Here is a 27868-nt window from a genome sequence, read left to right on the forward strand (position 1 = left end):
ACCACTCAGACTATAGGCTACCCACCTTTCTTGGAGAAAAACTGGCTCACATATTGACCCTTTCTTTTGCCTCTCCTCTCTCTCTTTCCTTTTGTGAAAACCGGATTTTCTGTTAGTATTAGGTAGCATGATGATGGCTGTAGCCCTAGCGCAACTGCTGACTGCTATTCATGACTAGGCACGGTCACAGTTAGTGCGCTAAGGCAGGACCAAACCATTTCATGCAGATACAGGGGGGTGGTCAGTCAATATGGAGGCTGACTTTCTGATCAATGGGAATATTTAACTTTTACTGCCAAAAACAAGTAAAAACAAAGAGATCATAATTTTATTACTATATTTGAAAAAAAAAACATTTTTTTAATGATGATGGTTTAATAATTTTATATTAATTTTTACCTATTCCCCTTGTCCCCCCCCCCCCCCTTATACAGCACCAGTGGCTGCAGCACCCACATTCCCGTGTCCTTGCTCATCCCATTCCTTTCTATTGCAAAATCTGTTTCTGTGTGGCAAGCAAGGGGAAGAGAGACAGACAGACACAGGGAGCACAGCCGCCGGTCTTCTGTGTGCCTTTAACTATGACTGAGGCAGAGCTGTATACGCAGTACAGAGGGGTCCTGGTGCCCTCAGCTGTGCACAGTCCACAGAGCCTGAAATACTACGAAGAGTTTACCTTCCGCCTGGATGATATCATCATTGCAACATATCCCAAGTCTGGTGAGTCTGCCCTGTTACATGTTGAATTTAGGCACAGTCATGATGTAAAATCCCCAATAATTGTTTAAAGAATCTTGCAATTAGCCTAATTAACAGACCAAGTTTTAAACAAAGACTTTAAAGGGGAATTCCTAATGTTTATGTCATACAGAAAAAAAGGCGTTCAGTAGAAGTTCACTAGCACAGCCATGACGGTCATTTTGATCTGAACTGTTCACACCTATTTTCCTCTCCCTGTATTTGCCCCAAAGACAAAGTTTTTTTAGTGCTGCATTTGACTCGTTTTATGTCACACCTGGCGAATTTGCTTTTTGTTTTAGTATATCTGAATTGTGAGGTGTAATGTATTCACTGCAAAATAATTTGACCTAGGTCATAAAATTGCAGTTACACCATGGCTGTATGTTTAAAAGTATCTGACAGGTTAGTGCTGACTCTGGTCTGACCAGTAAAGAGAGAGCTGCCAGCTACTCAACACACAACCACAGCCCTGTATGTTGTATGTTACCTGTATAATTACATAAGTATTGTAACCCTTTGCACTTTGCACCATCCAATTGTACTGACATGTAGTTGGATGGTAGCCTCATGATGCTTCTGCTATCTCCACTGAAGGTAATAAAAACATGTTGGAGCCAAGAACAGTTAAGGAAAAACGACTCTGTCAGACAGTAGTGGGGAAAGCATTCACATCCTTAAGGGACTGTTCTCTACTTATCAGGGGAGGGGGTGGCTTCTGAAGCTACAAATATTTTCCCTTGAGCCTCCCTGAAAGATTAGCGGAAAATGTATGACCCTCCCTCGACCATGAATTAGTTATCAGATTTTTAAAACTTAACCTTGATGTTTGAAAGTTGGAAGTTGAAGATGATTTTCACTCCTGCCGTGCATGCTGGTTAGTCAGTGTGAACAGTTTGTTTTAAAGGAGACATAGAATAAGTGAATCTGATGAAACATCAAGATTTGAAGCTCAGATTTGGTTATGTTTTGCTTCTGACAGAAGCTTTCATCACACATGATGTGTCCAAAGACAGTAGAAAATTTGAAAATTCAATGACAATTTCTGTTTTTACAGCTTCTGGCTATGATAAATGGCGTAATTTTAAGCATTCATTAATTCATTTCCCACAGCCACTTATCCTGGCAGGGTACACCATTGACAGGTCACCAGACTATTATGGGGCTGACACATAGACACAGACAACCATTCCCTCTCACATTCACACCTATGGACAATTTAGCGTTACCAATTAACCTGCATGTCTTTGGACTGTGGGAGGAAGCTGGACAACCCGTAGAAAACCCACGGTGACATGGAGAGAACATGTAAACTCCGCAAGGAAGGGCTCCCCCACCCTGAGGTTCAAACCCCTTACCCTGGATTCGAACCGGGGTGGGGGAGTCACCTTCTGTGAGGCAACAATGGAACATGGGCTGTTTAGCAATTTCTTAAAAATCTGCAGTAAAGCAAATACAAAATACAACCATTTAAAAATGAATGCCCCTCCCCCAGGCCAAAATAAAAAACATAAGTCACTCCCCACGGCTTAAAGAATTATTTGACATGCCTTATTGCACCACCCCTCTCCCCTCACAAGTAACGAACAGCTCCCAAGTGAAATTAGAAGAGAATGCTCCGTTTCGTGTAAATGATGCAATTTTGCTTCTTTCTTTTTTTTTTCTCAAATTCTATGTAATTATCAAAGATAGAGGTACTCATGATGCATGTAAACCATGTATTACTCATATATTACATGTCACAGCTTGTTATCAAAAAATGGTACAGCACTTACATAGATTGGTTTCTACTTGCTACTTTCTACTTATCTTTCCACCACTGGATATTGATAAGTTACTCAAGAATGACTACTGTATGTTAATGGTTCCTCTGTATTAGCTGTGAAATGGAGAGAAAGAGAACCCTAATGAGTTACTTAACATCAACATTTGTTATTATTTTTTGTCCCCTCAAGAAGAGCATTAACCCATGTCCGGGACAAATGCTGAGATTGTCCAGTACATTGAGAATTTACTGAAAATTCATCATGTGATCCTGAATGACCCAAAGCTCAAATTAAATGACTACATTAAAAATACCAAAAATAATAATAAAATTTATTGGTATAGCACGTATCAAACCAAAGTTAGAGAGTGCTTTATAACAACAATAAAATATACAGTTAATGTTTGATTAACCAGGCAAGCATAAGGGGAAGAAAAATAAGGACTGTATGAAACTTTAAACTGGACGTTAACCCAAGAAAAAAAAAGACAAAAGTTTCCCAAAAACACCCTTCTTGTTTGATTTAACATGTGGTTTCCTTTTTGTTGTATACTTGTCATGAAGCGCACGATTCATGAGTGTCATTGTATTCCACAGTGATAAATGTAAAATGACACCTTAACAGCTCTCATTTTGGAGGGCCAGCATAAGAGCTAAATCAAAAGATAAATAGAAACAATGCACATAAGACATTAGTGTAATTATAAATTTGAGAATTCTTCTTGCTTTTCTTTGTTTAGGTACAACTTGGATGCAGGAGATTGTCCCTCTGATCATGAGTGGAGGAGATCCAGCTTCTGTTGAGACTCTTCCTAACTGGGACCGTGTTCCCTGGCTGGAGGAGACCCGGGCCTGCAACCTTAACCTTGAAGAGAGGCCGTCTCCACGAATGTGTACAACACATTTCCTGTACAACATGATGCCTCCATCTTTCTTCAAAGTGAAGCCAAAGGTGAACCTATTATATAGTTTGTGTCTTATACACGGTCCTCACAGTCAAGGAAAACCTGGAATCATTATGAAATTTCACATTCACATCTTCCTGCCCTGGAAAAGAATTTTGTTTTGTGTAATGAAGTTGTTACAGTAATTTTTCTTGGATAATCTTTGATGATATGTAACATTACAGCTAATTTATTTTCTATAGCTGTCAATGTAATGTAGCTCTATCATGCATTGATGTGTAGTCTCGCTCACCAGACCTTTCTCAAGAAAAGAAAGGTCTGGCTGAGCCGACTCTCATTTTAAGATTGGAGAAAAAAACGCTCCGCCTGCTTCTATTTCTTTCAACCAATCACAATCGTTCTGGGCGTTGTCACAGCAACGGTGCGCTTGCAAAAATATTGCCGGGGGGAAACAGGTTTTCGTGTAACACACCCACAAAAATATCGCCTACAGGAAGCGAACCATGGCAGAAAAATGGCTACATCCCTGCAAGATCAAACACCGCAAAAGTTAGTAAAGGACGTGTTGAAAACTGCAACCGGAGGTGGTAGGGCGGGACTTCAGCGGGTGGCTCGTTCCACCCAATGAGAGGCTGATCTATGCAGCGAACTTTTTCTTCCTGCACTCCATCTCTCCCTTCATGTATGCCAGCAAGTTGAAATCATGTTTGCATGAGGAAAGAAAAAAAATTACCATGGGTCCTTGAAAAGTCATGGAAAAGTTTTGAAATTTGATCCATGAAAATGTGTGGGAACCCTGCTTTTATCATTAAGGCCCTTAAGGAATTAAATTAGTTTTAATTCCTGTGATACAGTTGGATTCAAGAGACACCTTGGAGCTTTGAGTTCAGAGGATTTTACATGTTGGGAAAGATGGAATCCAGTCACACAAACGTGGGTGCTTGGGATGTTCAGAAGTGGTTACTATAATGTTCCAAGCACTTGCTCATATAAGGGGAATCTAATATAGAAAAAGTTATTTTATCTTAGCTTTGATGCACCATCCATTATAATACCTTAATGTATAGCATAATGCACAACATACTATCTTAGGATGGTGTTAGGCTAGCATAAACAAACAAAAGCAAGAGCAAACATTTTGTGTCTTATCTGTGGTGTAGTAAATGTATTGATGTTTTTATGTTCGCCCTGAAGTAATTCTTTGAATTTAATAGTGTAAAATTGTGAGAACAAAATCTCGGCAAGCTAATGTGACTGCTAGCGTGTTAGCACTTAGCTCATCAGCTATGGCACTTTACCAACTAGCTCTACTCACTGTGACACCAAGCTTTTAGAACCATATATTTTGCAAAGACATGCAGATTAATTTCATTGTACCATCACTTTGTGGGTGTGCACTTATTGGGCTTGGCTGACATCACTCCCTCCCTCTCCGACTAGTTTGGTTGCACCCGTTAAGGCGGACTGGTACATATACTTTTGTAAGATAACATAGATAACGTAGCATTGCTCCAACCAACACGAAACTGAGAGGTCTAATCAGAATAATTGTTGTAATGTTAGTGAATGTGCAGGGCCTTTAAAGGTAATGAAACAGTCACTGAGCTATCAGTTTAACCTGAACTTTGCAAGCCCACAGGTGAAGAGAAGTCCAACCAGTCAAGTAAAAACACCTGTGTGGTTGTGCTATGGGGGCTTGACTATGGTGAGATAAAGAGAAGAGGCAGAATAACAAGCGAAGAAGAGTATAAAGGCTAGAATGAGTACCATACTGCTGTAGTTCTCAAACTTTTTTCAATTATGTGTTAAGGGGTGTACCGTTTATCTGCCTCACATCGGTATTGGCCGATATTCATCTTGTTGACTACTATTGGCCTATTGGGAAATAAGATGACATTCACTGATGGCAGTTGCAGATGTTTTTCCATTGCGTTACATACATTTTGAGCAGACTAAAAAACAGGGCTTGAAACTAATGGTGCACTGTAACTGTCAGGACAAAAGAACACAGTAAACTCACTATTGTCGCGTCAGGGGATGCACCCTGTTTTGTCCCCCATAATGCCACATTGTGAACACCAAATCCTTGACGACGTCGGCAAGAGGAGAGCTAGTTACCACTATCTGTCAGCAGCCATTGACTTGAACTCACTGCTGACGGAGGTTGCACTGGGTTTCATTATGATGCGATCAAGCTCTATTCAGTAAGGAGTATTGGGCAAAGGCAAATTATAATGTTGTCATGATGTGTTCATATATAATTATGTAGAGTTTCGTTTTTGGTGAGAACCTTGAATAAATAAGAGTTGTTTGAAGGAGAAATTTGTTGATGTTCTCACAGCAATATAAAATAGATATCAGAGAGGGAATTATGGAATAATATATATAGTAAAAAAGACTTTTGAAGGACTTCTTAAACATTTTTCATGTAAAAGAAGGTTATTTTAAAGGCTGTTTTGTGAATGTGTATGATTTTGTGCTAATTCAAGTGTAATGAAGGACTTAATATTTTTAAAGATTTTTTTTTTCATAGTTATGATTTCATTGTTTCCCTGACACAAAAGGGGTAGAGAATAACAACAAACAAATAAACAACAAAAACAAAGCAAAACAAAATATCAGAATCGGCTGTTATTTTAAACTTCAACCAAATATTTCAGAATTGATGCATCCCTAAATGTACCACCTTTAAAATATTTGTTGACAGTTTATGGAAATTAACACTTACATAATATAAAATGGGGCTTATTGACCTACATTAACATTTTTATCAAACTTATTATACTATAATTATTTTAGGAAGTATGCACAACTGTTTTTTTATGATATTAAAGGTAGGATCTGGAGGATTTTCAAACAAAACAAAATATAGACATATACAAATGAAATCCTGCTTAATCATCAGATACGGGCTTCTACTCATGTGTGGTGGTGACTCTGTTTGCAGACCTCCTGCCGTATAACTGTATTTTGATGTTTTTGTGAGCTCTGACCGCTTCTGGGCGGAGATTTCCCCAGCCAATGAGAAAGCGCAGGTGCCATGCCCAAACGTGTCCAAGCGTGTCTGAGCGTGTCCGAGCGTGCACCAGCACGAGCCTTGCCTGAACCTCTTCTGTGAAGCCTTCTGCCATACCTCCGGGCTGTGTACACCCGGGAGAATTGAGCCTGATAGGAGGGGCCAAATTTGAATGTGTGTTTACAAACAGCAACTGGAAAATCCTCCAGACCCTACCTTTAACATAAAAAAAAATCCAACATACCCCCTGCAGTACTCTAAAGTACCCCTAGGGGCATATAAGAAACATTGCCATACTGTATGCAGTTATTATGTTGATATATTATAACTAGTCCATACCCACTGGTAGCTTTGTCACCTTCTACCTATGCCAATCCTCAATGCCTATGTGCAGTTTCACATAGATTGACCACGTCAGTGAGTAGAAAAACGTGGGACAGACAGAATGACTGACTAACAGAGTGACACACTGACAGTTTCTGTGATTATGAACAGCATACTATACCATGACTTAGTCATACCAAAAATTAGAAAAAACCCCCAACATTGGTCCACAGGGGGAGCCACAGTGATCGGTCGCATTTTAGCCATTTTTTAGCATTTTTCTGTTGTTATAGCGCCACCCAGTTGCCAATTAGAGTTACATTTCTCCAGTCACCTTGAGGCGTCCTGTTCTACATATCTACCAAGTTTAGTAAAAATCGATATGGCGGTTAGGCCTAGATAAGAAATTAGCTCTCTAGCGCCCCCATTTTGTTTGAGCGGGAAAAATAACTCCCACTGCGCGTTGGGGTTCTATTCCCGTCAGGAGTTATTTTCCCAGTATTCACCGGCTCATTATATATTATCCCGCTTATTACATGGCTAATTATCAGTTAAATAAATAATGTTGTCTGCCTCCGTGAAGTGCATTAAAACCGACCGTCAACTTTTGGTGAAAGTTTTGTACTCACCCAGGCTTAGTGGACTGAACCAAGGCATAAAAGGCATGCGTAAAATGTCATTAAGTATGACTGCCAAGTGTGTATTCAAATCCGTGTTCTTTTATTTTTGGCAGAGAAAGTCCGTCAGTATAGTAGTAGTACAGTACAGTATAGTACAGTAGCCCATTTTGTTGTCTTTTTTGTATTTATCTCATCTTTCTCCTCCTCTATCACTTGAAGCTCTTCAGGTGTCAGTTCCTTGTGCTGTTTTTCACTTGATTTTTTTCTTTCCTTCTCTCAAAATCCTTGTAGCGTCCCTAGCAACGCTGGGCTACATAGCAACTGTGTAATGACCGTTGCTACTAGCAGTGGTCAGTACGCAGTAATATCAGACCGCTGAACGCCGCAACTGACCAATCAGAATACAGCATTTAATAAAGCCGTGTAATAAACACCTTTATGTGATGAGGCCCGTTAAGGCCCGTTTCCACTGAAGAAGTTCCTGTTACTATTTGGGGGGCAGGAACTACTACAGGAACGTCCTCTCGCTCGGCCCGCATGTCTCCACTGAGAGAGCGGAGTAGGAGGAAGGTTCCTCTAAAGTTACCGGGCTCTGGATGTGACGTAATCATTGCGTGACCATTTTGACCGGCGCGACATAGGGGTGTAGGGACGCCGTTAGCCGTTAGCGGTGTCTGTAATAACTCCGGTCACGGTCCGTGAAAAAAATATTTTTTCCAGTGGACGTCTTAGTTACAACTTGAGTGAGCTAACTGGAGTAGTTTCATGTCGTTTACGACAATGGGGGGCTTTTAACAGATGACGTCCTGATGTTAGCTTTGCTGCTGCTGTTAGCTGTGCCTGTCAGCTGATGCTTTCTAGACATCGTGATTTCCCAAAACTGAATAAATACCACACATAGCAACACAAAGCTGCGTTGCTAGCTCAATCATGTTGTAACCAAGATATCCGCTGGAATTTTTTTTTTGTTTCACGGACCATTTATTGAGTTATTACAGACACCGCTAACAGCTAACGGTAAGCCTAGCTAAACTACAATAACCACATGTTGTTATTTACAAAACGTCACATCCCGCCTTGAGTATATCCAGTCAGCACCAAGTAATCCCCAAGCCCCAGCCAGGAGTTTCTCAGGGCCATTCTGAGTACCTACTCCGAGGCAGGGACTTGTTTAGGCCCTGTAAAAGTTCCAGAACTCTGTCCTTCGGGGGTGGTTCCTGCGGTGGAGACACGCACCAACTGCCCCGGCCCTGTAAAATTACGCCGAAGTTCCTGCGGTGGAAACGGGCCTATAGAAGTTCAGTTTTAGTAAGTTTTCCAACTTTTGCCAAGAGGGAACTTTAGATATTGGTGCCTAAATTATGTTCACCGAGTTTCATGCAGATCGGTCAAACTTCCTATGAAGAGATTTTAAGTGTTTTTCAAAAAATTCAAAATAGCGGAAAATCTATATAACCGGAAGTTATGGGTTTTTGAGGCAAATTTGTTCCTCATGAGGAGAGGCATCTCTGCGCAAAGTTTCATGTCTCTACGACATACGGGGCATGAGATATGCCCATTCAAAGTCTGCAATTTCAATCGGTTGCTATAGCGCCCCCCTTTGGCCAATTGATATAACATTGCTTCATTCGCATCCTCCCATGACTGTCTACCGCTGTGCCAAATTTCACATGGATTGACCAAGTCAGTGAGGAGAAAAAAGTGGATCAGACACACACCCACAGACACGCACACACAGACACACACAGACACACCCACAGACAGAGTTTTCATCATTATATAGAAAGATTTAAAAAGCACATACAGTGGTCATTATTTATTAGAACTTAGCCATTATTTATTTTTGTTTGTTTCACCTGTGGTTGTCATGCTATGATAAGAAAAACAGGCCTGCTCTTTCTCTCTTGAGCACATGGTATAGTCATACAGAGATGTTAACAAGAAATGGCACATTAATGCTGTGTGGCAAAGTAAAGCAGAGCAGATTGCAACGTCATGTCATAATTGACACACAATATTTTTAAGACTGAAAAGGTTTGGGTTTTTAAAAGCTCCATAAATGATTTATGGATGTCCTATCTTCACTGCAGGTTATCTATGTGATGAGGAACCCCAAAGATGTGTTTACATCTTTGTTTCACTATCACGGGATGGCATCCTTCCTGTCAAACACAGGCACACAGAATGAATTCCTCCATAAGTTCCTCGATGGAAAAGGTTGTTCTCGTTGTTACACCACAACATACAGTATTTATTCATAATACAATAGACATTACAGTAAGTGACAGGAACCCTCAACTAAACTGTATTTTATGAAACAGCTGTGGTCTTTAACCTGGTCTATTATGGGTTATGGTCAAAGACCCATGAATGTCAATGCAAAGAAAACACATTTCATAGTTTTCAGGTTCTAATTTGCTCATGATAATGGAATACCTGTGGCTTTCCCCCCTCTAGTCATGTTTGGCTCATGGTTTGATCATGTGAAGAGCTGGCTGAATGCTGAAGATAAAGAGCACATCATGTACATCTCCTATGAAGAGATGATTATGGTGAGATTTAGTAACAATCTACAAAATAGCCCACTAGAATCTCCTCTGAATATTTTCTTAACAATACTGCCCTCACAAGAATACACAGCCATACAGTGAGAATTGTTGCAGGAGTATGAGATGATGTGTGTTCTCTGTGGGGCAGGACCTGAAGGACTCTGTGGCCAGAATCGCTCAGTTCTTGCAGAAATCTCTGGACGCTGAGGTGATAGAGAAGATAGCAGACCGATGTTTGTTCAAGAACATGAAGAAGAACAACATGTCAAATTACTCTGTTGTTCCACGTGAAATCATGGACCAGACAAAGTCAGAATTTCTCAGGAAAGGTGAGTTCCAATAAATAATACATTTACAGTACATGTTCAATTCCACTGTTATTGGATATGATCTATGGAGCTTGACCACTGGCGCTCATGACAATTTTGGTGTGAATGTAGAAACACTGACAGGCAATGACTACCTACACAATACTACTGCACACTCAAATACCATACTGTATTTCTATTGAGCAAAACGATAATTTATAAGAGAAACCGTTTCATGTACCTTTCCTTCAGATGTAATCTGATTCCTTGTTTTGCATATTGCGCTTCAGGGATTGCTGGAGACTGGAAAAACCAACTAACAGTGGCAGAAGCAGAGTACTTTGATGCTGTTTACAAAGACAAAATGAAAGATGTCCAGTATAAATTTGTATGGGATTAAAACTAACGAATAAATGTCTTTTCACTATACTGTGATGCACCAAAATCTTAGTATCTTTCTCACTGACAGACCATTACAGTCTCCCCTCTTATTCTTTAATGACTGTAAACGGTGTTTGCATTTTTGTGTTGGCCACCATAGTTAGCAGCCCCTTCATGATGAGAGCATCAGAATAACACTGATTTTTTTTTTTATGTGAATTTGCTTTATTCAGTGTTTGTACCAATTTAAATCACCAGGTCCATTTGTTCTGGAGAGGAGGAGAGTTAAAGGAATACATCACCCTCAAATTATCATTTGTGTATTAATTACTCACCTTGTGCTGTGTTGAACTTGTTAAGAAAACTTTGTTTAATAAAATGACACCAAAACATCCATTTACAAACTCCATGTCTGATTTATCCAGTCATATGCTCAGTTCTTTCCAAACACGTGCATTTTTATTAAAACCTTAGTATTTAAAACTGTACTCAACGTAAATCCATGCTCTCTTCAAAGCCAGACTCCATTGTCAAAAATAGCAGTTTTACCTCACTGAACACAGGAACTGCTGGTCTACTGCTGCCTTGATCAGTAGTGTGTTTGTGTTATTGTGTGACTTGACTGAATCTGAACTAACCCTTTAAAACACCAAAGTTTTAAACCTCATCTCCAGTGAGATTTGATGAGAATGGGATTTTATTGCAGGGTGGCATGGTGGAGTGGTGGTTAGCACTGTCGCCTCACACCAAGAGGGTTCCTTGTTCAATCCCAGGAGGCAGCCTTTCTGTGCAGAGTTTGCATGTTTTCCCAGTGTCAGTGTGGGTTTTCTCTGGGTACTCTGGCTTCCTCCCACAGTCCATGACATGCACATGCAGGTTGGGGATAGGTTAATTGGTGACTCTAAATTGTCCATAGGTGTGAATGTGAGTGTGAATGGTTGTCTGTCTCAATGTGTTTGCCCTGCAATAGTCTGGTTACCTGTCCTGGGTGTACCTCGAGGATAGGCTCCAGCCCCCCCGCGACTCTCAAGAGGATAAGCGGTTACGAAGATGGATGGATGGGATTTTATTGCAGTCCTTTGGGAGGTGGAAATGGGGGACGATCTCCTGGAGGCTTTGTCAGTGGAAGGTGGAAATGGGGGAAGATCTCCTGGAGGTTTTGTCAGTGGGGTGATAATGTTGGACAAGTGGCAAAGTGTGGAAGGGTTGGAGCGAGGCAGAAGAAAGGAGGTTTGTTTGATCTGATGACGGTGGGATTCATGATGGTGTCCATAACATAGGGGCCCAAGTAATGGGGCATAAGTTTCATAGAATCAGTTGTCAGGGGAAGATCTTTTGAGGAAAGCCAAACACTCTGACCTGGTTAGTAATTGTGGGCTCAAGTTCAGTGGTGGTCAGCAATGCGCTGGTTGCTGTCAGCTGTCAGCTGTGCGCAGTAAGGCCACCCATGTATCCATCCATCCTATGGCAACAGCGGAGTTTACCCTGGGGCAAGGGCACAGTGAAGTCGTCACCATGAGGAAGGAACAGAGGTGGCCAGAAACAAAACCACATTCCAATGGCAACAGGGATTTAATGGATTTTTGGAGGAAGGAGGAAGAAGGAAGGATTTTTGGCAGTGATGCTGCGCCCAGGTCTTGGTTGGCCCGCTCCGTTGGTCCGTAGATGGTAACCAGAAGATAAAGTAGATATTAAAGCTTGACAGTGGGTCAGTGGGTAGTCCATGGCGGCCAACCACATGATTAACCCGGAGGCTGGTTGTTTCAAAGGCTGTGGGGAGCTTAGGGAGAGCCACAAAATTACCAATATGGAAAAACATGTCCACTATGGTGGATTTAACTGTATTTGTGAGGATGGACGTCTAGAGATGATGTCAAGTGCTATGTGTAACCAAAGTTGGGTGGGAAAGGGCAAGGGATCGAGCAGGCCTGCAAAAGAGCACTAACCTTGAGTGAAAACTTTGAGGTAGATAATGAGGCCTGGGTGTCAGCATTTATGGAGGGCCACCAGCAGGGACAAGATGCAACTCATGCCAAGATGACCAGGAGCTGCGGACCCATTGAAGAACCTAAGAGCGGACAGTGTCAAGCACAAAAAGACAGCTACGAGGGCCATTACCCTTCTTGACAAGTTTTAACATGATTTACAAGCACACACTTACTGATAGTTGTTTGAAGAGCTCAACATCTCTCTATTTATAATGACTTTAGTTGTTCTTTTATATCAGACATGTTAGAATGTTACATACCTTGACATGTTTCGGCGGAAACTTCCGTCTTCCTCAGAAGTGTCACCACCAAGTGACACTTCCTCAGAAGTGTGATGTGTGTGTGATGTGGCATGTCTTTATCAGTGTCACGATGTACCTTAAAATGACTCAAAGTCCACTCACTGGAACCTCATATAATGTCAAGTATAGACAAATCCGGCGAGCGATTTGTGTATGCCGCCATCTTGCGGCGGCGCCATTGCTGCAGTGACATGTGTCAGTCATCAATTCATTATGCTGTCATTGTGAACTGACTCTCTACAATGACAGCATCATGAATAGCTGGATTGATGATGTTAGACAGTGGCCTCCGGTAACTGATGAAGGTATCTTAAATGAGTACCGATATTAATATAGAAATTAATCATTTGAGCGATAAGCAGGAAAGATTAGAGTAATAGGGAGATAATAGCAACCTGATCTCACAGAAATACGTGACATGACCACGACCTCTTAACACCGCATTCCGTGGTGGCAGCACGTAATGGGTTGAAATTACGTGCTGCCAGCATGAAAACAGTGCCAATGTAAAGTCAATTAGGATCCTCTCCCGTGGTGGACACACGGATTCCCTGATTCAATCACGTCACGTCAACCTCGTTTTCCTCAATGATATCTTTAACATTCCTGTACACACACAAAAACGCGGAAGTGTCCTTGATAACTCAACAATATGACAGGTTAATGTCAAGGCCATAAAATAAAATAAATGTATTTTGCCAGCTTTTGATAGCATAGGGCTTTAAGAGCATTGTGCTGTGGGCGGATGGGGCGCGTTCCACTACTGTTTTGTAGCTGCTGTCCGCCGTCTGTGGGCTTAATACCATTTCAGATTGCCATCCGTCTGCCATAACTGAATCCAAACGCCACTAATAAATAAATAAATAAATAAATAAGAAGATAAAAATAAGGCTGAGCACGGAAGAACCAGAGAGGAAACACCATCACATGGAGCCGTCTGCCCCTGGCAACCCGGCCACCCTCCACTCCACCAGGGGAGAGCGGACCCCAAGCCAGCGCCACAGAACCAGCGGCTGCCCTGCTGGTTATACCTCCGACCGTGGCAGCTGTCACACAAACCGCTGCTGAAAATTATAGCCTACATTTTGATACAGGTAGGCTATATACATATTGCAAAACTCTGTAAAAGTACACCAAAGCATATTTTCGTTTCCAAATATTTATTTGAAAACGAAACCATTCATACGGTCAATATAAAACATTTTGTTAGTAATAAAAAACAAATGGAATCTCAATGTGACCACGCCATTCATTCATTCATTCATTCATTCATTCAATCGCGTGTTCAATGTGTGTGTGTGTGTGTGTGTGTGTGTGTGTGTGTGTGTGTGTGTGTGTGTGTGTGATCAATAAAAAAAAGTAATTATTTCGGTGTTTATTTCTTTTATTCTTCCGTTTTTTTAATTAAAATGCGTAATATAGCCAACAATATTATAGACCAAATGTTAATCTAATTATTATTGTAGAATGTATTTAGCAAATCATCACTCTCAACTGGAGACAGCAGCAAAAAAAAAAAAAAAAAAAAGGTATTATAAAAAGCCGACAAATAGTGTTAATTAATTGACGTGAGACATTGAAGAGGTTGTCTCCTATAGTCTGTAATTTTTTTTTTTTTATCATAACTTCTCGGAAATTACTCAAAAGTAGAACATGCTAAAAGTAAATACAATAATAGGCTAAATAGTATCTAAGCAATAATAAAGTGTCTAAACAATAGTAAATATTATCTAAGTTATCTATTAGGCTACTATTCCACTCTGTAAATAGATTTTAAAATTTCAATATAATTTTAATATTATTTTTGCTTATTTCATTATTGTTATTATTGGTTTTACTTTTTAGTAGTATTGTATTGTCTGAAGATGACTCATTTTAGTAACTATCTACAGTAAAAAAAGAAAAAACAAGCAAAGAAACAAACAAAACTCATTTTATACACTGGGCCTTCAAAGTGCTCTCTGAAACTACACCTGGCATGGCCTGTGTCCAAAAAATGAAAAAATCTAAACTTTGTCGTAGAGCTAAACCAAATACATCATTGGAAAGGTCTCAACCTGGAGAGTAACATATGTCAATATGAAGATTCTACATGGCTCCTGCTTTCAGCCATTGACCTTTGAACCTTGACCTCAGTGCATGTTTGAGGGCTTATAACTCAGCAACTAAAGGGGGTACAGACATGGGACCAACTGTTATAGAGAGCTCTTGACCTCAGCTATCATGTGAGTGTAGTCAACAACTGAGGGTGCTGTCAGATATGGATAAAATATGGATAAAATTAATTTTCACCCATTTAGAAATTAGATATTTAAAATCTGATTACACAAGTGTGTTTACCATCCCCTTAAAGTCCACACTGTACTCTCAATTTCAGTATTTCCAACTTCCAAATCTGGGAAAAACGCTTAGATTTTTAAAAAACTACAATTCCCTGGGACCGCGCCATGCAGTTTGATACATATCAGCAACATAGTTGTAGTTCTTCTGATTTGCAAAGTAGGGCTCTAAATAGGGTTGTAAAAAGATATATCTACTGAATATATCTAATATCAAGTAAAGCCGAACTAGTTATTACACTCCACCTAGATGAAATATGGTAAGAAAAAGTAAAGATGTCGGCTAATTTTCGATATTTTAGCTAATACACTAGAAACGGCGTTTTTGGGACAGTAGGTTCGTTTGCGGCTTGTAAAATAGGGTTGTAAAAAGATAGATCTACTGAATAAATCTAATATCTAGTAAAGCCGAAGTAGTTATTACACTGCATCTAGATGAACCATGTTAAGAAAAAAAGCAAGGATGTTGGCTAATCGTAGCTATTTTAGATAGTACTCTAAAAACGGCGTTTTTGGGACGGTAGGTTTTTTGCGGCTTGTTGTAAAACAGGGTCGTAAAAAGATACATCTACTGAATATATCAAATGTCTAGTAAAGCTGAACTAGTAATGACACTGCACCTAGATGAAATATGTTAAGAAAAAGTACGCATGATGGTTCATTTCAGATATTTTAGCAAGTTCTCTAGAAACGGCGTTTTTGTGATTGAATATTTGAATAGGCTATAACAAATATCTAGAACAGCTGAACTATCACGTTATTACCATTATTATTATTATTGGTGTGAAATTATAACAGAAGAATGTATTTGCCGTTTTAATATCAAGGACATTTCCGCGTTTTTGTGTGTGTACAGGAATGTTAAAGATATCATTGAGGAAAACGAGGTTGACGTGACGTGATTGAATCAGGGAATCCGTGTGTCCACCACGGGAGAGGATCCTAATTGACTTTACATTGGCATTGTTTTCGTGGTGGCAGCACGTAATTTCAACCCATTACGTGCTGCCACCACGGAATGCGGTGGTAAGAGGCCGTGGTCATTTCACGTATTTCTGTGAGATCAGGTTGGATAATAGACTGTATCATTAAACACTGTGTAATATAACGTTAGCATACGTTACGTGTGCTGACGTTAGCAAGCTAGCAGCGTGACATTTAATCATTATGGACAGGCTACGTGACCATCACATCATATTGAAGGCGATCAATATTGATCGGTGGTGTAAAATTTGCCCGACCCATCCGGAGCTCAGGTAATTTTGACCCTCAATCAGAGACCTGTAATTGCCGTTTTTCTGGTCATCGGAGGCCAAGCGATAAATAAAATATTCTTGAATACCTAAAACAAAACACAAACACGTGTTGTTTTTAGTCACGTAGCCTGTCCTTAATGATTAAATGTCACGCTGCTAGCTTGCTAACGTCAGCACACGTAACGTATGCTAACTTTATATTACACAGTGTTTAATGATACAATCTATTATTTCCCTATTACAAGAGAGGCAAGAGATTTATTAGCACAACTTCATGTTAGACACTCAGGGCCGAATTCACAAAAGGATTGCGTGGCTTTTGCGGCCGCTAAACCGGTAAAAATGGAGCAAACAGAAACCGTCAAATTCACAAAGCACGCGCAGAGGGTGAAATGCTCCACTAACTGTGCTGCCAAGCAGATTGTGTCTCGGTGCTCCGGTGTTATTTGCACGTATTTAAATGAGGTAATATGCATATATTTGGCGCAAAAATTGCCCCTTTCTATGTAAATGAGCCTCATTGATAAACAACGTCTAATTCACTAACACCAGCGCTAATAGCCACACGTAGTTTGAGTGAAGTAAATAACGTCTTTAGAAAGCTGGTGCAAACTGGGCACTCCTCTGTGGAAGCCTCTCGCCCAGACTTTCCAGCGATCGTGGCAGCAGTGATCGTCTGTTAAATCAGTCTGTAAATAATATTTTGAAATTATTATTATAATCATTATTACTTCAATGGCATCCGAAGATATTGATGCGTTGAACAGGTGACAGTCTGCGGCCGTTCTCAAAACGCACTTCTGTAACGCACTTCAAAAGCAACTTTCAATAATTTATTTTACGAAACAGGTGAAACAAACGTGAACAAAAACGGTTCCATACTTCATATTAAATTCAAAAGATAATGAAAAAACAGCTACAAGTGAGAGGGAATAGTGATAAAGTGGTCAAACTTGGTCAAATCCACAGCCTCAACCCATCCGACACTGTTAGACTGACTCACCAGCAGACATCACTACATGAGGGTATACAGTATTCAGTACTTTGCCAAACAAAGTCTGCCATTGTTCTGCCACGGTGTTCTTGGCGCAAAGCCAGCATTTATACTTTGCCATGTGGCTAATTGCAATCAGGGGCAAATCAGGGGCAAACTTGCCAAACTTTGTGGGTGTGTTTGCGCTGGTATATCATTAGCGCAATATCTTTTGTGAATAGGACGTTAAGACGGAGCAAAGTGCGGGTGCAAATGAAGTGCAATTCAAGGTGCTATCAGCGGCCGCAGTTCATTCTTTGTGAATTCGGCCCTAACTGTGTATATGACTTAACTCATGGTGCAAACTTAGCCTTGGACCAAGACGTTCATGCAATGAACATCTTGGACCAAGGCTAGGTGCAAACTGTCACCCCAGCTGTAACCTGAAGACAAATAGCCCAAGTCGAGGCACTGCTGGGTCGCATACAGGTGCTATTTGGATACTTAAGATATACTGTGTTAATTCCATTTTGTGAAGGGTTCATTGCATGAGTGAAGCATACTCCCAATCAAACAAGAAAAAAACAACCGGTAAAAACACAGAATAAAGCAGTTTCCTGTTACAAATCACTGTATCTCTGATGCTGTTTGGCATCTCAGAAACGGGCGGCTCGCCCAACACAAGCTATTGTATGCCCGCCCCTTTTGTCAGATTACTTAATGTGTGCTCACCTTTTTGTGATTTAGACTTTCAGGAGGTTTTTATCATGAGCCGTGTTATCCACAGAGGTCTCCTCCTTTCCAAAACAAATTGAACCAGGGATTTAAACTGGTAAATTTACTGAATAAAGCAGTTTCGCAATACAAAACTGTATATTTCCTACACGGTTTCACATGTAGATGGGGGCGGCTCATCAAGTACAGAGGTCAACACAAAAGTGTGAATGGCCTTATCTGGAGCCAGTGTTTGGTTTGTCCATTTTGGGCTACTGTAGAAACATGGTTGTGCAACGTGGTGATATCCATAAACGACAACCCCCCTCCCTATGTCGCTATAAACAGCTCGTTCTATGGTAAGAAAGACACAACTGTTCTTATTTTCACATGATTATACACTAAAGAAAACAAACTTATTATATTCTATTTCTGCCAATATATCCCCCTAAATCGTATACACACCGAATCTTTAAGGCAATGCCTGACGATAAAATGTGCCGCTGTTATCTTGCTAGGAATCTTCATTATCTTCATTTGCGATACCAAATGATCACAGAATTAACCTAATCAACAAACTGATGGCTTCTACCTGACGCCAGTATAGTGGTCGTGAAAAATACTGTACATATGTATATCTGTACAATCCTTCAGTGTTCATCCCAGTACTCGGTCGACATTTCACAAATTTGACATGTTTGTGGTCCAGCCCCTTTATTTACATAGGCAACATGGTGAGGCTGGGAAGTGTCCACTGTTCCACACTCAACATTTTGACTGTATGAGTGGACCATACAGGTACTCATAGTGCATTGCATCTTGCCATACCTCTCAGTGTGACCACACCTGTTTACTCAAAATAGCAAGTACAGAAGTGAGTACAGAAGTATTGGATTTGAGCAGTGTTGTGCTGTTACTGAAAAATAGTAACTAGTTACCGTCACCAGTTACTTCATTAAAAAGTAACTCAGTTAGTAACTCAGTTACTTAAACCAAAAAGTAATGCGTTACTGAGAAAAGTAACTTTTTAGTTACACCCCCCCCCCCAAAAAAAAACTTGACTCTGGTCTAGGCTCGCCATCATACCATGACCTTGACGCATGCGCACTAGTGTCATCTATACTCTGAGTACGTCTTGGCTGTAGATGACTGAGTGGGGACGCTAGAGGGCGCTAGGTGCTTTTCTTTTTTGCAGTGTAGTTTTTCTAAGCCACAAAGAAGACAACATTGCTAAGAAGGATCATGTTTTGGGAAACTCAGCCCTGCAGCCCAAAACATTTCCTAACTGTATTGGCTCGTAGCTACAGTACATCGCCTAAGCGACAGCGGATGGGGTTTAACCAAGGGACTGTTAAGGCCCGAACATATTCGGGCAGAACGTATGCGGAACTGATTCCGCGAGGAATGTACGCAGTCATTCGGGCTTTCATAGTCGAGCGCACTTCCGCATTGTAGTTTCCTGTAAAAATGTCCGTGAAAAATCCCCATGATGTGAAAAATACATGCCGAGCAGTCACTGGTGCGCGGAGCGGAGTCTGCGCGGTCGTAAAATCTGAGCTTTGCGGGCACAGGGCTTGCGGATGTCTGCTTTGAGTCCACGCGGACCTCCGAGGAGTCCGTTCCGCGTATCTTCTGCCTGAGTATGTTCGGGCCTTTAGACTACAACTTAACAAAACTACGGTATAGGAAACATGGAACCATCTTTTACAGTGGAGTCACTCGCTGTCAGGCAGCTAAACATTTTACAACTACGGTACTTGGATACAAATATGGAAAATGAGCTAAAGAGAACATTTGAAGAGCTACATGATGATGTTGAGTCTGTCACCCACCGTGTCTGTCCACAACAAAAGCCTCCTCGGGACAACAATGGATATCACGTTACTGGATATAATATTACTGGGACTAAAAATCTACAGAAGCGCTATCCGCTTAATGTAAAGTTACAGCATTATGGTGAGGCCAGCAGGTCAATAGTTACTTCAGAGTTGGTGAGAGCAGTGTTTAATTTGTAATTAGGGAAACACTTTGGGCCTCTGAGAGAGCAGTGTTCCCCCACTCCCAAAAGTGGGGGAACAAGAGGCACCCGAGCTTCCTCACTGCACAACTCTGAATGGAATAGTTGTGGCATCTAGTGTTGTCACGGTACCAAAATTGGGACCCACGCTACGATACCAGTGAAAGTATCACGGTTCTGAGTAGTATCACAATACCACAGCAAAAATGAGGCAGATGTGCCTTTTGTCATTTATAAAAAGATAAATCACTTTTCTATAATACATCAATGATATTATATTATAAGTAATTATATTATTGACTTATTCATACTTCAAAAACAGCATCAATAAGTGATTAACATAGGGGGATTGAAATAAAATAAATAAATAAAATAAAAATCAACCAGCCACCCTCCTCCCCTGACAAGTAAAGAACAGTCCCTAAAGTGCGGTGAGGTTTGTGGACCGTTACCTGCCACAACGAGAGAAATGTGAACGGTTTGTTTCTCCTCTGACACGTCACATACCTGTGCGCCGCCATGGCTCGGTTGTCCAGGTACTACTGGGCAGTCATGACGCTAACGAAAGAGGAAATTAGGCTACTGGACCTGGAGTTACCTCTGTCGCCGGTAAGTCGTTATCTTGCGCTGTGGAGCTGCCGTAGGCTATTTGACCGCCGTATTCCTGTCTGTGACCCCTGTTCAACCCACAGCCGGCCGGATTCGCCTTTCGTTTCTGCTGCTGGTTGAAATCTGGACTTGACAGTGTGCTGAATGATTTATTTTGCTCGCACAAAACTATTTGTAGTCGCAAATGCGAATAAAGTGCTTGCAAGTAGAACTCTGTGAAAAACAAATCACTGCCGACAAGTAAAAAGAAATAAATAATAACTTTCACTGCTCAAAGATACTCACGTCTGGAAAACAAATCACTACAGCAGCATATTGAGTGCCAGGTGGCCAGCGCGGACCATTATTGGACAGCGTATGGACACTCATGGACTCCTCTTGCCATTAGACTTTGAGCTTATCCCACAGTAGTGATAGGCTACGTGGCATCAGCCAATACCGTAAGTACCGTAGTTTTTAGATGTGAAAACTTGAATTTGATGACCGCCCGTATTTATTTGAACATGGAGTACACAGAAGTACAGTACAGGCCAAAAGTTTGGACACACCTTCTCATTCAATGCGTTTTCTTTATTTTCATGACTATTTACATTGTAGATTCTCACTGAAGGCATCAAAACTATGAATGAACACATGTGGAGTTATGTACTTAAGAAAAAAAGGTGAAATAACTGAAAACATGTTTTATATTCTAGTTTCTTCAAAATAGCCACCCTTTGCTCTGATTACTGCTTTGCACACTCTTGGCATTCTCTCCATGAGCTTCAAGAGGTAGTCACCTGAAATGGTTTTCCAACAGTCTTGAAGGAGTTCCCAGAGGTGTTTAGCACTTGTTGGCCCCTTTGCCTTCACTCTGCGGTCCAGCTCACCCCAAACCATCTCGATTGGGTTCAGGTCCGGTGACTGTGGAGGCCAGGTCATCTGCCGCAGCACTCCATCACTCTCCTTCTTGGTCAAATAGCCCTTACACAGCCTGGAGGTGTGTTTGGGGTCATTGTCCTGTTGAAAAATAAATGATCGTCCAACTAAACGCAAACCGGATGCGATGGCATGTCGCTGCAGGATGCTGCGGTAGCCATGCTGGTTCAGTGTGCCTTCAATTTTGAATAAATCCCCAACAGTGTCACCAGCAAAACACCCCCACACCATCACACCTCCTCCTCCATGCTTCACAGTGGGAACCAGGCATGTGGAATCCATCTGTTCACCTTTTCTGCGTCTCACAAAGACACGGCGGTTGGAACCAAAGATCTCAAATTTGGACTCATCAGACCAAAGCACAGATTTCCACTGGTCTAATGTCTGCTTGTTGCCTCTCCTTAGCAGTGGTTTCCTAGCAGCTATTTGACCATGAAGGCCTGATTCGCGCAGTCTCCTCTTAACAGTTGTTCTAGAGATGGGTCTGCTGCTAGAACTCTGTGTGGCATTCATCTGGTCTCTGATCTGAGCTGCTGTTAACTTGCGATTTCTGAGGCTGGTGACTCGGATGAACTTATCCTCAGAAGCAGAGGTGACTCTTGGTCTTCCTTTCCTGGGTCGGTCCTCATGTGTGCCAGTTTCGTTGTAGCGCTTGATGGTTTTTGCGACTCCACTTGGGGACACATTTAAAGTTTTGCAATTTTCCGGACTGACTGACCTTCATTTCTTAAAGTAATGATGGCCACTCCTTTTTCTTTAGTTAGCTGATTGGTTCTTGCCATAATATGAATTTTAACAGTTGTCCAATAGGGCTGTCGGCTGTGTATTAACCTGACTTCTGCACAACACAACTGATGGTCCCAACCCCATTGATAAAGCAAGAAATTCCACTAATTAACCCTGATAAGGCACACCTGTGAAGTGGAAACCATTTCAGGTGACTACCTCTTGAAGCTCATGGAGAGAATGCCAAGAGTGTGCAAAGCAGTAATCAGAGCAAAGGGTGGCTATTTTGAAGAAACTAGAATATAAAACATGTTTTCAGTTATTTCACCTTTTTTTGTTAAGTACATAACTCCACATGTGTTCATTCATAGTTTTGATGCCTTCAGTGAGAATCTACAATGTAAATAGTCATGAAAATAAAGAAAACGCATTGAATGAGAAGGTGTGTCCAAACTTTTGGCCTGTACTGTACATGGAGGCAGAGCTCATTGAAACTGAAGAGTGGACGAGGAGAGAGAGGGAGCAGGCAGAGGAAGTGTTTTGACTTTCCACAACAAATACATCCGATTCCAGCTAAAGGTAAACACAGACGTTCATTTCTCTTTTCCGTTATGTTGTCGGATAATTACACGAACAATACGAGCCTTTCTGTGTGAAAAAATAGCACTTAGTGGACGTATTTTGATGTTGTTTGACGCTGTCTGAGTGCCCTATTATTTAGTATAGTGCGTGCTCATGGGCTGCAGGCAGGTCAGCCCTAGCTTCGTACTGGAGAAATGTCAAATACTGAACATCCTATCACTCATTTAGACAAAAGTAGATCGGAAAATAGGACCCAGGGTGAAAATAAGTGTTAGTTCCCCTTTAAACGATTTCATCATCTCTTTGCCTCCCGCCCCGTGAAGTGTCCAAGAGCATGGTCGTCCTCGATTATCATTGCCTTAGTTTACAGGTGCAGTTCGCTCTTAGTCACAATTCAGTTCTTCATTAATCCAAAACTCTGTGTATGTGTATGTAAAGGAGAGAAAGGAGGGAGAGGGAGAGAGAAAATAAAGAGAGAGAGAGAGAGATGTTTTCAGAGTACCTTGTGGCTAAACTCAATGTTTGCCCGTCAGCTTTCTCAATAGGACTGCAATATTGTCTTCACCTCCCTGCTCCCTCTGCTGTTGAAACTTGTTGGTGGCTGCCTCGTCTGGAGAGTGAGCAGTCTTGCATCGGTGGGTGTGGAGCCGCGCCGATGATGCCTTGGGCGTGGAGGGCTGCAGCCGCCAGTGGGGAAGCAGCAGATCAATCATCTCCAGGGGAGCCCCATGGCCAGAAAGTGAGAGCCCTTGAATTTTCAGCCCTGTCATAGTGTCTAAATACAGGGAGGCCGAGACCACCCCTGTTTACATTCTTCTGTCAGTTGGCTTTACAAATGTGAGGGGGTTTATTTGCCCAGAAAAATGAAGGGATGACAGAATACAGTCATTTAAAAAAACACATGGGTAGATAAATAGGGAGGTTTTGAATAAGATATAAGAACCTTGGAAGTGCAACCATTTTAATAGCCTTAGCAACTTCCACTTCCTAATATTAGCTCTTAGCTTGTCCATCATATCCAAAAACTTCAATCTGAGTAAAAAATTTGGAGATTTCTAGGAATCTTAAGTCCAAGATAGTTAAGCCGTGTAGTGACTAATTTAAAGGGCAAAGATGTCAAGAATATGGGACACAACTTATTCTTCAAAGACATAAACTCACATTTTTCCCAGTTAATCATATATCCTGACAGTCTACTAAATGATTTAATGTAGGTCAGGAGGTTGGGAACAGAGACTACTGGGTCCAATAAACAGATCAGTAAATCATCAGCGTATAAATTAAGCAGGCTTTCAACATGACCACACTTCACACTGTGAATACCTGGGTGAGCCCTGATACATATCCCAAGTGGTTCCAAAGCAATATCAAAATAATGCAATGCCTTGCCTTGTGTGCCTTGTAGAATTCACAGCCAAAGCCATCTGGGCCGGCTGCTTTTCCAGAGGAGAAGGTTCGAATAGCATTCAAAAGGACGGTTTTAGAAATTGGAACATCAATACCATCTTGTGATGCATTGTATAATTGAAGAACATTTAGATTAGCAAAAAAAGGTAGAAAAATCTAGCTTCAGTAGGATTTACTTTACTGGAATACAGTTCCTTGTAGAAGTTCCTGAAGCAAGGGTTTATCCCCTTTGGGTTAGTAACCAGTTTACCTGGTTTGGATTTTATCTTATGAATAGCTTGCTTAGCCTGCTCACCTCTGAGTTGGCTTGCTACCAGTTTCTCTCGTTTATCCCCAAGTTTGAAATTCTTCTGTTTAAGTTTTAGTAGAACATTGCTGATAAATATATTAAGGATGGTGTTATATTCGTATTTTAAATTAAAGATCTTATTGTAAGTAACAAGAGGTAAGAAGGAGGATCTGTATGCCTCTTCCAGTACTGGAAGCATCTTTTCAGTATCCCTAAGGCAACTGTTAAGTTCTCTCTTCTTAGAAGTTTCAAATGAGATAATATGTCCTTTCATCACGACCTTGAAGGCCTCCAACAGAGTAGAATCAGACCACTCCCATTATCATGTGTAGTAAGAAACTCATCTATGCGTGTCGTCATAAGCTCAATAAAAGGGTGGTCTTGAAGAAGGAGAGGGTTGAAGTGCCAGCTATATTTTTGTTTAGACAGGATATTGTTTAAATTAAGAGAGACCGGCCTATAATTAGATATTAAGATATTGTGATAAGTACAATTGTTGACGTAGGATCATTCAGAGGATATCAGGAAATAGTTGATCCTAGTGTAAGACTTACTGAACATGAGAGTAGAAAGAAAAATCTTTATATATAAAGCACAGCATTGCCTGTAAATATCTTGGTCATCCTTCAACTGATCTGTGATGAAATGTCCAAGATACTTTACTATTTACTTTCAAATTATTATCTGACAATTTGAATGTAGGAAACATTAGACATCTGTCCTCTTTTGTTCTGTATTGCCTATCATCATGCTTGGAGGGGGAGATAAGATCGTATCCTTCTCATCTTTTTCACCCCTGACCCATTTTCATGCTTGCACACAAATTAAAAAGAATTGGTGAGAGAATTCCACCTTGTCTGACTCCATTCCTGACCCCAAAAGGGGCAGAGACGCAATGACCCTATTTTACCTGCATTGACTGGTTGGCATACCAGTAAGACAGAATTCTCACAATACATTTGGGTACCCCTCTGCAACTCATTTTGACAAATAACTTAAAATGATTGACCCAGTCAAAAGCTTTTGAAGCATCAATAAAACACATCAAAACAGGAATTCTTATCTACATATGCATTGACAATTTCCTTTAAGGAATATATGGCCATGTCTGTGCCATGCTTAGCTTTGAAGCCAAACTGGTTATCAGCAGAGGAAATAATCTCCACAATTCTGTCCAGCAGGATGCTTTCAAAAACTTTAGACAATACACTGGCAAGGGCTATTGGTCTGTAATTATCAGAGCATCCAACTTTACCAGATTTGTCCTTAATCACCGCAACTAAAAAGACAGCTATCATTGTATCCGGCAAGAATCCATGAATTAAAAAAAGCATTGAAGCAGATGGCAAGGAGAGGCGCTAACCTCATGCTGGCATATTTGATGTGCTCAGCAGTGATGTGATCCAAACCACATGCTTTGTTATCTGCTAGATTATTTATACACACTCAACATTATCAGGCACATATATATCACTTTTGACAATTGAATAAGGTGCTGTAGTGTTGTCTCCATAGCTCAGCAATATTGTCAACCCCTGAGATACCATCTACAGTGCATGGGGACGGTATTCTACAGTTGTTAAGGACCTTTACCTCCTTCCAAAAATCAGTAGTATTGTTTCTTATTACCTACAAGGCCATAGAGTCAGCACCTCATAGCTTGCTCATTTTTACAGATAAATCAAACAGCATATTTATACAGTGCATTAGCATGTTTCTTATTTTCAAACAAAGGCCCTCGTCTTGGTCTACCAGGCAAAACCCATGACTTAAAGGCTAGCTTTGCTTTCTCATGATACCCGGCCGCATACTTATTCCAGCCAGGCCTAACATTACCCCTCTTATTTTTCTGTTTAAAAAAAGGGTCTGCTGCTTTCATACAGAGCTCTCACAGCATGAGTATATAAAGAGGAAATTTCCTCCCTGTGCTTCCAGTCATTACAATTTACATCACTACACCTAATTGCATCTGTGTGTAGATGAATATTACTCAATAATTTATTTGTATCAACATAATAGGCAGCAATATCCTCCCTTGAGAGAGCAGACCAGTCCAGTAGTGTTAAAATCATAACTGTCACTAGAGGGCATAGGAATATCTTCAACATTTATCAACATACCCACAGGCATGTGATCAGAGGTTGCTGCCCCACACAGAATGTTCATACCCTCCAAAGATGCATGTGCATCAGCTGTGTTGATACAGTGATCCAGCCATGAAGCAGAATGCCAGGCCTTACTTACATAACTATCTGGGGGTAGTAGCTCTTTACTTGACAGCATTAAATTGTTTTCCTGACAAAACTGGATCCTGTGATTAGCAAACAATGAGCCTCTGTCAGCAATGTGTGCATTCATATCCCTAATGACATAGATACAGGAAGTAGTGCTGCTCTGAATAAAGGAATAAATAAAGGCAAGCCTATCTAGATATTCATCTTCATTCTGGGTACACTCATATGGTGTATACACATTAAAGATAATAAACTCCCTGCCATTGTGACTGAACTGTACACCAATACACCAGTCTACATCAAACCTAACCACAAAAATGAATAAATCAAGCCTCTTGTTCCACAGGATGGCCACACCCCCAGGTATCCTATCTGATTATTCCTGAGTTGAGATCAGTCGTAGATTCACCAGCACCATGAAAACGGACATTGAGAGTGTTTAATATGCCAAGTCTTGCTCAGCCAAAAACGTTTCTTGCAAGCACAGTATGTCACAGTTTTCCAGGAGATTGTCAACAACCAAGGGGCGAGCCCTGTGTCCTGTGCCCTGGCCCAGATGCAGACCTCGACAGTTGTAGTAAAAACCCTAAGTGGTCCAGTCATATGGGGAATCTAGTCAGTGCTCCCTGCACCAGCTGACATGCTTCTCATCTCAGCAGCGATGACAGTGTTAGCCCTGATAGCACCAGCCCGGCGCGGCTCATAATAGTGCCGGACAAATGCCCCGTCTGGCCAGAGCTCCAGATTGTACATTTCTCCAACCTCATTACACTCGGCAGAAACTTTAAACGAACTATATCTGCCATTGTCATTACCGATCCGGTTACAGGAAACCACACAGCCAAGTTTTTCACTAAGATAGTCAGAGAGAGCTTCCACATACAGATCAGGTGAGAACTTGGAAGCAA

At 41.1% G+C, this 27868-nt stretch overlaps 1 protein-coding gene and 1 long non-coding RNA gene across 15 annotated transcripts in view; one reads left to right on the forward strand and one right to left on the reverse strand.

Annotated features, from left to right (window-relative positions):
- The first annotated feature begins 456 nt into the window (after positions 1-456).
- The window catches only part of LOC125881225 (sulfotransferase 2B1-like), a 99173-nt gene continuing 71761 nt past the window's right edge, over positions 457-27868 (forward strand). For 5 of the 14 annotated variants that reach the window (XM_049564296.1, XM_049564301.1, XM_049564297.1 and 2 more), the window contains exons 1-6: positions 458-720; positions 3244-3455; positions 9459-9585; positions 9826-9920; positions 10066-10246; positions 23564-23769. In XM_049564296.1, the coding sequence (XP_049420253.1) occupies positions 582-720; positions 3244-3455; positions 9459-9585; positions 9826-9920; positions 10066-10246; positions 23564-23769 (960 nt within the window). In that variant the 5' untranslated portion in view covers positions 458-581. Of the gene's footprint in view, positions 721-3243; positions 3456-9458; positions 9586-9825; positions 9921-10065; positions 10247-23563; positions 23770-27868 lie in introns of all 14 variants that reach the window. The other 9 variants (XM_049564302.1, XM_049564300.1, XM_049564303.1 and 6 more) reach the window with 3 other exon arrangements.
- Positions 10736-13308, reverse strand: LOC125881227 (uncharacterized). Its single transcript, XR_007448219.1, has 2 exons — positions 12553-13308; positions 10736-12386 (listed from the first exon to the last, which is right to left on the reverse strand). It is a non-coding gene; the product is annotated as an uncharacterized LOC125881227 (long non-coding RNA).

Source organism: Epinephelus fuscoguttatus, linkage group LG20 (assembly GCF_011397635.1).
Source record: "Epinephelus fuscoguttatus linkage group LG20, E.fuscoguttatus.final_Chr_v1".
Classification (NCBI taxonomy): Eukaryota; Metazoa; Chordata; class Actinopteri; order Perciformes; family Serranidae; genus Epinephelus; species Epinephelus fuscoguttatus.